Source organism: Bombyx mori, chromosome 1 (assembly GCF_030269925.1).
Source record: "Bombyx mori chromosome 1, ASM3026992v2".
NCBI classification, from domain to species: Eukaryota; Metazoa; Arthropoda; class Insecta; order Lepidoptera; family Bombycidae; genus Bombyx; species Bombyx mori.
The window spans coordinates 16,870,341-16,882,662 of record NC_085107.1 but is presented as its reverse complement, the minus strand read 5'-3'; the positions used below and the strand labels follow the sequence as shown (position 1 = coordinate 16,882,662).

At 34.4% G+C, this 12,322-nt stretch overlaps 1 protein-coding gene across 1 annotated transcript in view; it reads right to left on the bottom strand.

Moving 5' to 3' along the window:
* The window catches only part of LOC101744151 (solute carrier family 35 member B1 homolog), a 33,120-nt gene that overhangs the window by 13,543 nt on the left and 7,255 nt on the right, over positions 1 to 12,322 (bottom strand). Inside the window, exons 4-5 of the mRNA XM_038010971.2 lie at positions 8,108 to 8,169; positions 7,532 to 7,679 (exon numbers count right to left, since the gene is read on the bottom strand). Of these exons, the coding sequence (XP_037866899.1) occupies positions 7,532 to 7,679; positions 8,108 to 8,169 (210 nt within the window). The remainder of the gene's footprint in view (positions 1 to 7,531; positions 7,680 to 8,107; positions 8,170 to 12,322) is intronic.

Here is a 12,322-nt window from a genome sequence, read left to right as displayed (position 1 = left end):
TAGAAAATTTTACATAACTATTTTTGCAGCATCTATAAGATTACCAACATTTTAGTATTTAATATATACAACATAAAATTAATCCCGTACATATATAAATAGGATATGGTATAACAGTATACATATACATTTTGTTACGTCATTTTTTTTCCATATTACTTACCATATTACTAACTAGTTTCCATATTACTTACTAGTTCAATATCCTCATCCGAGATTCAACAAAAATTACTTGTCGAATCCCTGATATCACTAATCCAATTTCTTTGATCATACTATGTATAATGAAGTGTCTCATACTATGTATCATCAAATCTTCTACGCAGTGGTGCCAACAGTGAAATTGATAGACAGAAGTTTTTTCAGAAAAAAACAATGCTTTTTTTTATTGGTAAAAGATTTTTTTGGCAAATTATGAAAACAAGGTATGTTTACTTAGGTAATATGATAGTCATTTACCTACTAAGTAATTAAGAAGATAAAACAAATTAAATATCAATAATCACCGTAAATATAGAATTTGTCTATTTACCTATGTTTATAACTGTGCATATCTTTCATATACATTATTTTGAACCGAAGTGTTTTTTGTTTTTAGTGTATCATAGCTTGAGCAATAAACAAGAATAAAACTAATTTTGAAGCGCTATGTCGAATAAATATGTTTGTATTTTGAATAAATAAGCGACTATTAAAGAAAAGAAATAGCATTTTATTCATGTAAATAATTGTAATATAATAAATTAAGTACCTAACGCTCGGAAAGTGGCAACACTGATTAACTTAATTTGTAAAAAATATGGGATCAATGAAACAGATTAAGAAATATCTCATTTGTCGAGAGATATTATCCACTACATTTAATTCAGAATCTGACAAAGAAATTGGACGAGTGGGACACAATTCTAATTTCCGGCCGTGGAAAGAATGCGCTCCTGACAGGTCGTCATCGAAATTATGATAGTACGATAACTTATGATTAAATAACTTTGAGGTAACACGGGATTAACTATAAAAAATACATTGCACTCCGCCACACTGGCAAACATACCATTTAAAAAATGTTATGTAACTCAACTTAAAAAGGCTTTGGGCTAAAAATAAAAATATAAACAAATAAGAAAACATAAGTACTGAACTGTTACGTTTCTTATAAAATGTTTATACAATATATTTATATATATATTTACTAACAATCACGCCACGTTAGCTGGTCCCGTGATAAGTTCGTAAAGAACGTGTGTTACAGGTACCAGATAACGGAAATAAATGTAAGATTTTTATTATACACATACATATATTTAATATACATCCATAACCGTGGAAAAGACATTTATATTTATCATAAAAATATCTTCCCTTGGCGGGATTCGAACCCGCGACCCCCTTGTGTAGTGACCATGTCACTTACTACTACATCAGACGGCCGTATTTTGTAGTTTTAATCTACAAATAACAGAATAAAAGGGACTATAAAAGTTAATTGAATCATAAAACTGCGCTCACATATGACATGCGAAGGCAAGTAGCGTACCTATACTTACTAGCTTTTTTTTAAATATTTATAGTAAAAAAATGGGCATTCCCAAATGGCATGTTGAGCTCACACTAAAACTACCCCTTTTGCCGTTCTGTTTATTCCCGTGATGCGGTTTTCCGTTTCGTGCTCTTGCTTATTAAACTGAGCTTCGGAATAAACTATCCTTATATTATATTGTGTTGTGTTGTACCGAAGTGGTGCATAATAAAGCGGCAATGTATACGAACAATGAAAAGTGAAACCCGTACGACAAATTTACAAACAGGTGATAAATTTGACCTCAATGAAATCAGACAACTATTTGAGAACTCAAAACAGTGAACAGGATTTATATGACATCATTGAAAGCAGCTGAACTGTTTAACGCAAGTAAAAATATTTTATTTATATTACATTAAAATTAAAGAAAAGTTATTTTTGAAACATATATATTTTTTTTCCGGAGATTAATCCGACTATTGCTCTTAAATCGTATTCATTGACGAGATATACAAAAACGGCAATCACACGCTCCTTCTTAGATAGACGATAGATAATCGACATCAATAAAGGGTAAAAGGCCCGGCTTGTATGGCAAGGCTGTTCATTTAAATAAATAAAGCACTGCTATTTAACAGAAGACTCGGCGATGGCTTCATAACAAACAAATAGCATTGTCAGAAAATTTTCGGACGTCAGTCTAATCAATTTTTTTACGACAAGTATAATAGCCGGCAAACTTCTTGAGCATTTGTCGACGTAGTGGGAGTAAGTTCGCGCATGGTACACTCACGTGCAAAAACGTTATTTACTCTGCGTCATAATGCTATTAAATTATTAAAATCAACATATTATGTATTTATTTATATATTTATTAGAACATCCACAAAAAATATAGGTTAATAATTGTAATAATTTAATCTTGGGGTAAAATAGATATTCCTTCTATTAAGTCAAAACTAGAGCTGTTGCCAGGTCTTCAATCAGTTGAAGCGAAGCTGGTATTTGTAATTTTTTTTTCGTTATCATAATCTTGACCATCATCATCATCACTGTTTTCATCACCCGAGTCGCTATCATGGTGATGAGTCGACATAGGGTTCATCGGTGTAGTTTACAACTCGGTCGGTTCGGTCTTCTTTTTTGTCTATAATTAATTATTTTTTGAAGATATTCGATTCATAGTAATCGAATGTTACTTTTTTCAATTACCAGCTTCCGATTACTTTGTTTTTTTTCCATCTGAAGCCTAGCTCTTTCATAATTCGTCGTAAGCTTCATTCCGAGCCATTAAAATTTATATCTTCTTTAAATTTTTCGAATCCTTTCTACGGTACGGAGTTTCGCTGCTTGTTATGTAGTTATTATGATTACATCTTTTTATTACAGATTGAACGAAACTATCCATTCCGGTAACTTTCTTCTTCCCTGATATTTTCTTACCCGGAGTCCGAAACACGGCGAGCAAGTCAGAGCCTTTAGCTTCGTTAATAATGCACCTAACAGTACTCACTGATGTTTTTCTTGCTTCCGAAGTCTGTTTTACTTTTTCCATATCATTCTTGTTTTATAATGAAGCAATATACGTCGTACACAATTTTTCTACCCTTTCTTTTGAATACTACACCAGTTTGTCGCGGCATAGTGTATTTTTTATAAAAAATCAACAAACACTCAACATATAGCAATGGCAACAAAGTCAACAAGCTATTATAATAAATAACTTAACGATTAATAACGATAGACTTTTTACTGTACGCAAGCGTACTTTTGGGAGCAAGCGGAACGAGGGCGCGGTGCGGGGCGCAAGGTTCGACTGATCTACCAATAACGCGCTCGATACGATTTCCTCTGCCGTCGCGCCTCACCCTCACCACCAAAGTGATCTAAAATTCGGTTCTGCGCAGTCAAGGTCATTTGCTCAAGAAGTTTGCCGGTTACTTTAAGTAGGCACTCAGGCAGGCAGGTTCTCAGTATTTTTTCGTGTCCTACCAGTATAATACGATTGAGGCAGTTCAAGCTCAAACTAAAAGGTTACACAACACGCCACGATATGATCAAACTATTAAGGAAACGATAAAATTACATCAGATGATAAATCGGCGACGGTTGCCTTGCAATAGTAAAATACAGTTTCGAAACCTATGAACGAGACAGAGAAATAACTATCATGAATAACAAATTGATTACCTATACATATTTTGAAGTTCATAATAATTATATTATAGTACATATAATATGTAGACGTAAGTAATTAAGAAAACAGCGCCACCTCAAAGGAATCAGAACCTAATTAATTATTTCCAACTGTTTTGGAATTTCTCAATAAATTGAATTATCGATAAACAGCACTCAAAAATATTTTGACAGCCTTAAAGTCGTTAATAGTTACGCGCTGGGGTTCGGAATAAATATAAAGTAATCCCAAAGTACAAATTAACACTGTATTAGAACTTAGAGCACTTAAAACACTTTAAAATTCTCAATATGCTTCTTCCGCTTCGCTTTAGGTGATCCGTTCGCTGTTTCGCTTCGAGTAGTTCCGATTAGTAACTGACTGCGTGCCATCTCTGCAACGTTTTTATAGTCGATACGACATCCTTAGAATCGTCGAGAATATTCCACACATTTCCAGTATTGTGCGTTTCCGCTATCTGACAATAGATGGCGTTGTACTTCTCGAGCTTTCTAAGTCCTTCGATATTCGTTCGGCTATTCGGCGATAGATTGCGTTGCTCTTACCGGCGTAACAATATTTATTTTAAAATATTACACTATCCGACGATATCTTGAGGGGAGAGCAGTATAACTGCTATTCTTTGAATATCTCATGTTTTTTATTTGATTTTGTTTGTTTACACTTTGCGTTACCAGACGAAGGTCTTTTAGCAAGTTCCAAATAATTTTGTCATAACGTTAACTATGAAAATTCATGCACGTTACTTATGTTTTAGTTTTGATTTCTACTGATATTTAATTACAGATATTATTTCAATAACCCGAAACGTAGAGAATATTCCGGTGAGTAGAAAAAGCGCAATAAAGGCACTAAAGAATGGACTGAAATAAACCCAAATAGCTCGTATTTCAAGATCGTTACTGAATGGAATAAGTTGATAATAAACGAATACTATATTGAGACCTTAGAACTTATATCTCAAGGTGGGTGGGGTGGTGCATTTACGTTGTAGATGTCTATGGGCTCCAGTAACCACTTAACACCAGGTGGGCTGTGAGCTCGTCCACCCTATATACGCAATAAAAAATAAATAAAGCCTAACTAAAATAGTGGACGTCCAAAACAATCTGTCTCCTACACGCAATCACTACGTAAGTTTTTTTACTTTTCCTTACACAATCGTTTACAGCCTACGGGACTATTCCAATCACATGCGAACAAGATCAATCATCAACAAGTAATGTCCGAAAATCAGTTGGAATTATACAAAGAAAGAAAAAGAAAGAAAAATATAACGTCTAAACTTAGGCCAACCAGACGAGATAATAAAAGTTAACAAGCGAACCGTTACTGAGTTACATTGCGATAGCGAGGGATTATTATCTCTGTCCTTATCACTCGTACGCGCAGTTACGGCGTCAGTTGGTCGACAACAGCTGTCGTTGTGTGTTTCGTGGTACAGGAAAGCACTGAGTACCGCAGTTGTCAACATTTGGTCCGCCACTTTGTGAACAAGTTCATTCCTGTTTAGATTGCGTTCGAAGTGACACATATTTTTTCGTTTCCGTATTTACTTGGTTTGTTGTTGTTATAATTCCGTTTTTGTTAGTTTTATTTTTGATTTTTGCTGTTATTGTGAGTACTACATTTAAATTTTAAGATATGAAAAAACTGTTACAAGAGGGGATCCAACGTGTATCTGCTGATAAATGGCAAAATTGTGTGGATCATGTTATAAAAGTCGAGGACAATTTTTATAGCAATATTGACAACATGATTGATAATACAATAGATAGTTTTATCATAAAATACAGCTGACTCGGACTCTTCCGACGAATCATCTTTGTCTAGTAAGTACAGATGACGGCGATTAAAATTCGAACTTTGTAATAATTTATTTAAATAAAAATATTTTTAACTCCTAAAACTTTGTTTACATTTTTTGTCTCGTCTGGTTGGCCTTACTTTACATTCATATTGCCACTATTAAACAATTCTGGAAACTCTTTGATTACGTGGACGAAGACCGACGAAAAAGCTATTGGTATCTACGAATTTTGAATTTTCGAAATACGAACTTTGTAGTGATGAACGCAGATTCAATTTAATGTCACATGACGGTATCGACTATTAATTGAATTAAATTAATTGAATAATTCGTCAAAATACTTTTGAGCGCTAATATTAATTTAAAATAAAGGTCCGCAGCTAAGTTCTCGCTTGTTTTTTAAAATTGATAATGTAACTTTATTGTGAAAAATTGTCTAAAGATTTAATTTATCCTTTGATGAGCGGAACTATTGACCATGAGCCATTGAACGGTAGAAATAATAATCGGACGGCGCAATATCTAGAGACCCACTGTGAATGACGCCGAAAGACCCATTTGATCGTTTCCAAGTTTTACGGGTTTGGCAAAGCAAGGGTGAGCGTTATCATGCAAGAGAATCACTTTTAATCATGCCTCAGTTCGGATTTTGGCTGTTGTTCGCACGATGCTCGGCTTAATCGCATTCACTGAGTTCGATATTTTCGCCCAAAACGGTTTCATTCCGTTCCGATAGCTCATAATAATTAATGCCGACCTGGTCCTACCAAATAGACAGCTCAACTTTGGCAGTGTGAATATTCGGCCGGCCTGATGACGTAGACTCTTGACCGGGTAATACCAGAGAATTTGGTTAGATTGCAGTATTGAATCCAATTTTCACCACCCGTCACGAAGCTATTGAACAAAACCTTTCGTTTTTTACAGCTTTTCACATGCGACAAAATGTTCCTCGGCATCTCTTCGCTTCAACTCATAAGGAACCCAAATTATTTGCCTCTGAATCATTCCCGATGCATTAAATTGCTTGGAAATGTCTTGGCGGCCAAATTCTAATGCTGGAGCAAATTGACTATGCGTTTGACAGGACTCCTGAACATCAATGCCTCTAATGCAGCCTCTTGGAAGGGTTTTGGCTTTCCTTCACGCGGATTGTTGTTAGCATTAAAATCACCGTTTTTGAATCGACGAAACCAATCACGTCACGATTGTTTCGCTCAAAGCAGGATCGCCGTAAGCATTTTGGAGCCCTCAATGTGGTGCAGTCGCCGTTTTCTTCGAATGGCAAAATAAAAGCAACACTTCCCGCAAATGATGGCATAGTTAGTACAAAAGCAGTCATTTTCAGACAATCTAAACTAATTTAACACAAAACAAAATCACTAATGTGTGAAAGAGGTTTGTTTACCGTATCTTTAAGCTCAGTTCACAAGGTTTTAGATCTGTCAAAATCGATCGACAAGCACTTATGGCTGCAGCCATCTATTGACAAACAGCGAAAACTTAGTTGCGCACGCCTAGCATTTTTGTATCCATATGTATATCCATTTAAACAAATGAAACTAATAAAGTGAAAACAATAAATGGAAAATAAAACCGTAAAATTTGAACTACATCTACGACTCCCGAAATCCGAAGAAAATATAATAAATAAGTGTAAGTAAGTACAAATAATTATTAGTATAATTAAGTATATTATATTCTCCATCACTAGCATGATCAATTGACAGACCGTCAGGATCGCAATTTCTCGTCGGCTCAATAATAATGTTTAATAATAATATCTTACCATTGGGAATCCGCATAACATTCAAACGTCATTTTGCTTTGTAGCTTTGCTATTATTAACCGAGATTCAATTTTTTTACAAAACGTTTAACAAGCATTAAATATGCACCTTTGAGATATGAATGATTTTATGAAATTCTAATTTAAGCAAACATTGTTGGAAAATTCGTTAAAATTCAATTTACAAAAGGTATTTTTAATTGCAAAACTAACTCACCATATAAAATATAAACAGTTGGCCTAGAGCTCCCATTAGAGCCAAGCTGATGATAAATACGATGACTTCGGGGTACACAGACACGAAACGGATAAACTGGAATATTTCACCGCTCAATACCACGCCGATCGTTAGAATTATAGTAGACCTAAAATGCATTTTCAATACTCATTTAAAACATCAACACTTATTTACGATATGATCGCATTCAGCATTTTCCTTTTTACTAGAAATTGCTATGTTAAGCTTTAAAAGTATTATATTAGTTTTGTTAATTCTAGTTCTAGCTTTACAATTTAACAGTTTGTGTGGCACAGGCAGATAAGCCTTTATTTAATTTGTTAATTCACGAGAATAAAAATAAATGCCAACAAAACAAAGTTCGCGGTGTGCAATCGCTAAATATACGGATAATTCGCTAAGGCTGAGGCATAGCAATTCTAATGAAAAGTGAAGAACGTTTCTAATTTTAGTTGATCTATTGTTCTTCTCGCGCGACATCTTGTTTATCACTGTTACACTGTTCCAGTTTTTTTATGTCATTTTTCAGATACGATAGGCACAAACTCGACATACCACCAGTTCGTGTTCAACATCATTGCGTACGCAGTTGGAGAATGTTCGCTTTTAATCCGTTCCTATAAAAAGAGAAAGAAAAAATTATTATTTTGAATTTATTCTAACTGATGTTTCTGAGTATGATTTTTATTCCAAACTAAATGAAAATTTATTGGACTAAATATATTGTCGAGCCCACTATAAGAATTCATCACATGTTGAAAGCATCTTATTGAAAAATTATGCTGAATCAAACTTTCACGCGAGGTAATTGTGTATTCCAGTTTGAAGTGCGGGACAATCATAAAACTATGTCTTTGACTTAGGCCTCAAGTCTCGAAATGGATGACGGAATTCACCTTGTGTTACTATGAGTTCCGGTAAGCACTTAACACCAAATAGGCCATGAGGTCGTTCACTTAATATACTTAGTCTGGCCATAAATACTGTTACAATTAAAAATAATAAAAAATCTATTGCAAATAACATTTATTACTTTTACAGTGTCGGAATTCACCTTGTGTTACTATGAGTTCCGGTAAGCACTTAACACCAAATAGGCCATGAGGTCGTTCACTTAATATACTTAGTCTGGCCATAAATACTGTTACAATTAAAAATAATAAAAAATCTATTGCAAATAACATTTATTACTTTTACAGTGTGTTAGTGTAATACATAAATATAAAACTATTCAAAGTGTAAAAAGCTTATTCGAAGTGGTCTCCATTGGCTGCAATACAGTCCTTTAAACGTTGAGGCCAGTTATCAATAGAAGCACGCACTCTTTCCATGGGAAACATTTTCACTGCCAATCGTACGGATTGTTTTAGGGACTCCAAATTATCTGGCGTTTAGAGCAAGCCGCAGTTTCTAAAACTGACCATAAATCATAATCCAGCGGATTAAGATCGGGACTAGACGACGGCCAGTCTTCAGCTCTGATGAAGTCAGAAACGTTCGTTTCCAACCAAGACTGCGTAGACCGAGCTTTATGACCTGGCGCCGAGTCTTACTGGAAGGACCATTCTTGATTATTGAACATGGTGTTGTTAAGGGGCTTCACTACCTTTTCAAGAATGGTATCTTGATACACTTGTGCCGATGTTTTGATACTTTTTTCACAAAAGTATGGCTCAGTCACTCCTTCATAGCTAATACCCCACCAAACCATCACTGAAGTCGGATAGTGCCCACGTTGCACTCTGTCGACTAATTGGGAAGCTTCCTTAGAGTTTTGAGCATAAATACGGTCATTTTGTTTGTTAAAATGTTGCTCAATTGTAAAAAAATTCTCATCCGTAAACAAAATTTTTCTATGACCTCCCTTTGCATACCGCTTCAGTAGTTGTTTAGATTTTACCACCCTATTCTCTTTTAAATTATCAGTTAAGAAATGACCAGTACGTCTCTTATAGGCTGCAAGTATTAAGTCATCTTTTAAAATACGCGACATGATTCTAGGTGCTATCTTCATCTCCCGAGATAAAATCTTTTGCTTTCGGACAGGATTTCTTCGAATTCTTTCCCTTGCTGCTTTGACCACCTTTTTCGTACGAACACTACGTGGACGGCCAGATCTTTTTCTGTCACAAACAGAGGAGGTTTCACATTGCACCTATTAATAGCCCGGTACACAAACATTTTACTAATCCTAAGCGTATGGAGAGTTTTAAAAATTGCATTTGGCTCCACACCTACTTTGTGTAATGCAATCACAGCGATCCGGTTCTCTTTATCACCCCACTCCATTTTAATATCGCAAAATATTGTACAATGTATTGGCGCCAAAATTGGAAAACTCAATGAGCAATAAGGGTGAGACCGATATATTAGTATTCATTAAGATATTCGTAATACAGCTTGTATTCTTGTATCGGTAATCCGTCGAATTCTGATATGCTAATATTCCGTATTCACTTTATTCATAATAATCAGCTAACTCACATCGGTCGGATTGTATCTATCACTCGAAAATATACTGGCATACGCCGTACGTGTCTCGTGGATATCTGTCTATCACATTCATAACAATACTGCATGCGCTAAGAGTAAGTGAGATAAACTACATGTTTATATACTGAGCAATGAAAATAAGTACATATCATTATGAGTTTAAGGACTATTTTGTATTGCACTTTTTACATGTCAAAGATGCTAGTAGGAATTTTTAAATGCATTACTTTTTAATGTTTCCTTCCTTCTTGCCTTCCTTCATTTCTTGATTCAACTAAAGATTCTACTCAAGGCAAAATAGTGCATTTTTACATTTATTGGAATAAAATCGGGGAGCTTTATTTTCATTATTTTAATTTTATTTTCTGTTCCCTTCGAATTAGTTGGTTTTAAAACGATGATTTGAAAAACGGAAGTAGGTAGTTGACATTGTTTACCAATTTCATAAATTAAAATATTTCTACACAAAACGTAATACGGCCAAAACTAAATTAAGTGTTTTTACATAATAAATTATTATGAAAATATATTTTTGCGGTGGTATTTAATTATCTTCTAAGAACTTCTCAAAATATAAATAAAAGTTTGATTTTTGAATCGAAATGACTTCCTAAACAAACGGTTCGTGGATTATAATATTATAACTGTTGTGTACCTACTAGCCACCTGAGTACCATGTGAGAGGATTTTTTAAAATCTCGTAAGCTCATTTCTGACCAACGCGGCGACGTACCAGTCTTTCGGTAGAAAAAGTAAAAAAGCTGATGTTTTTATGCAGCAATAAGAAATAAATAATATTACTAACTTGTTGTTTATATTAATGTACAATGTTGACCAAATTCTGATTTAATAATAATATTAATTTTAATGTACATAATATTACTTGTAAAATATTTAGTATGAAGTCAAATTCAACCTAGATATAATGAATACTATTTATATTATTAAGAACTAATTTATGTGTATTATCTATGATTATTAACTTATTTCACGAATACCGTATTAGGTTTAACTCGTTTACCCGTTTTATCGAAGTATATTAAGATATCAGGATATTCACGTATTAGTTAAGGTATTATAATATTACATAATGAATATATTAGTATTAGCTAATATTGACAAATATCGGTATTAACCCATCTTTAATGAGCAATCATATAAAAATGACAGATTCCAAATTCAAATGTAATATTTTGTTTATTTTTAATTGTAACAGTATTTATGGCCAGACTAAGTATATACAATAAAAACAAAAAATATGATCCTATAAAAAAAACAGAGCAGACTACGATGGTAAGGCATGTAAGGTATGTATAAATTCTAAAGGTTGTTACAGATTCCTAGCTGTATTGTCTACTGGTGCTATGTAGACAAGATTGGTACAGATTAATCTAGGACCGTGCTATCTCTTTGGACAACTGTTGCATATTTTCTTACACATATTATATATAGATTCAAGAATGAAGATGCACTGTAATAGATTTGTTTCTTAGGTGGACTTTAAGTATGTTGGTCGGAAATCGTTATAATAAACATTAAGAAAGATCGCCTTAAGAATCTAAAGTGACTATAGTAGAATTATTTTGTCCGTGCAGTTTGGGTCATAAAACATAGAGCCTGGCAAGCGAAAGTAGACACTCGAATTATCTGCAGTCTTTTCGTATGGCAATGTTAGACAAAATTTTAAATTCAATTTGTCAAAACAAGCTGTTAGGCGGGGCGGGGTGGTGGTACCTACCCGTGCGGACTCACAAGAGGTCCTACCACCAGTGATTACGCATATTATAATTTTGCGGGTTTGATTTTTATTACACGATGTTATTCCTTCACCGTGGAAGTCAATCGTGAACATTGGTTAAGTACGTATTTCATTAGAAAAATTGGTACCCGCCAGCGGGATGCGAACACCGGTGCATCGCTCAACACGAATGCACCGGACGTCTTATACTTTAGGCCACGACGACTTAAATCTATCGCTACTATCGCCTATTTTTTAATACAATTGAGATTTCGAGCTGTTGTGTCAAGGTACTATTCACTTTGTGTTTATCTATAAGTCCAATAATCATTTGAGGAAGGGAGGGCCATCTCTTACGATATTCCGAGTACGAGGGCGGCACTGAAAATTTCGGGAATTAACGAAGTGACACAACATTACTATTTAAAAATGTATTTATTACTTTTCGAAGTATTCTCCGCGAAATTTGACACATTTTTCCATACGATGGAACCAATCATTGAAGCAACCATTCCATTCTGAAGTTGGGGTCTCCAAAA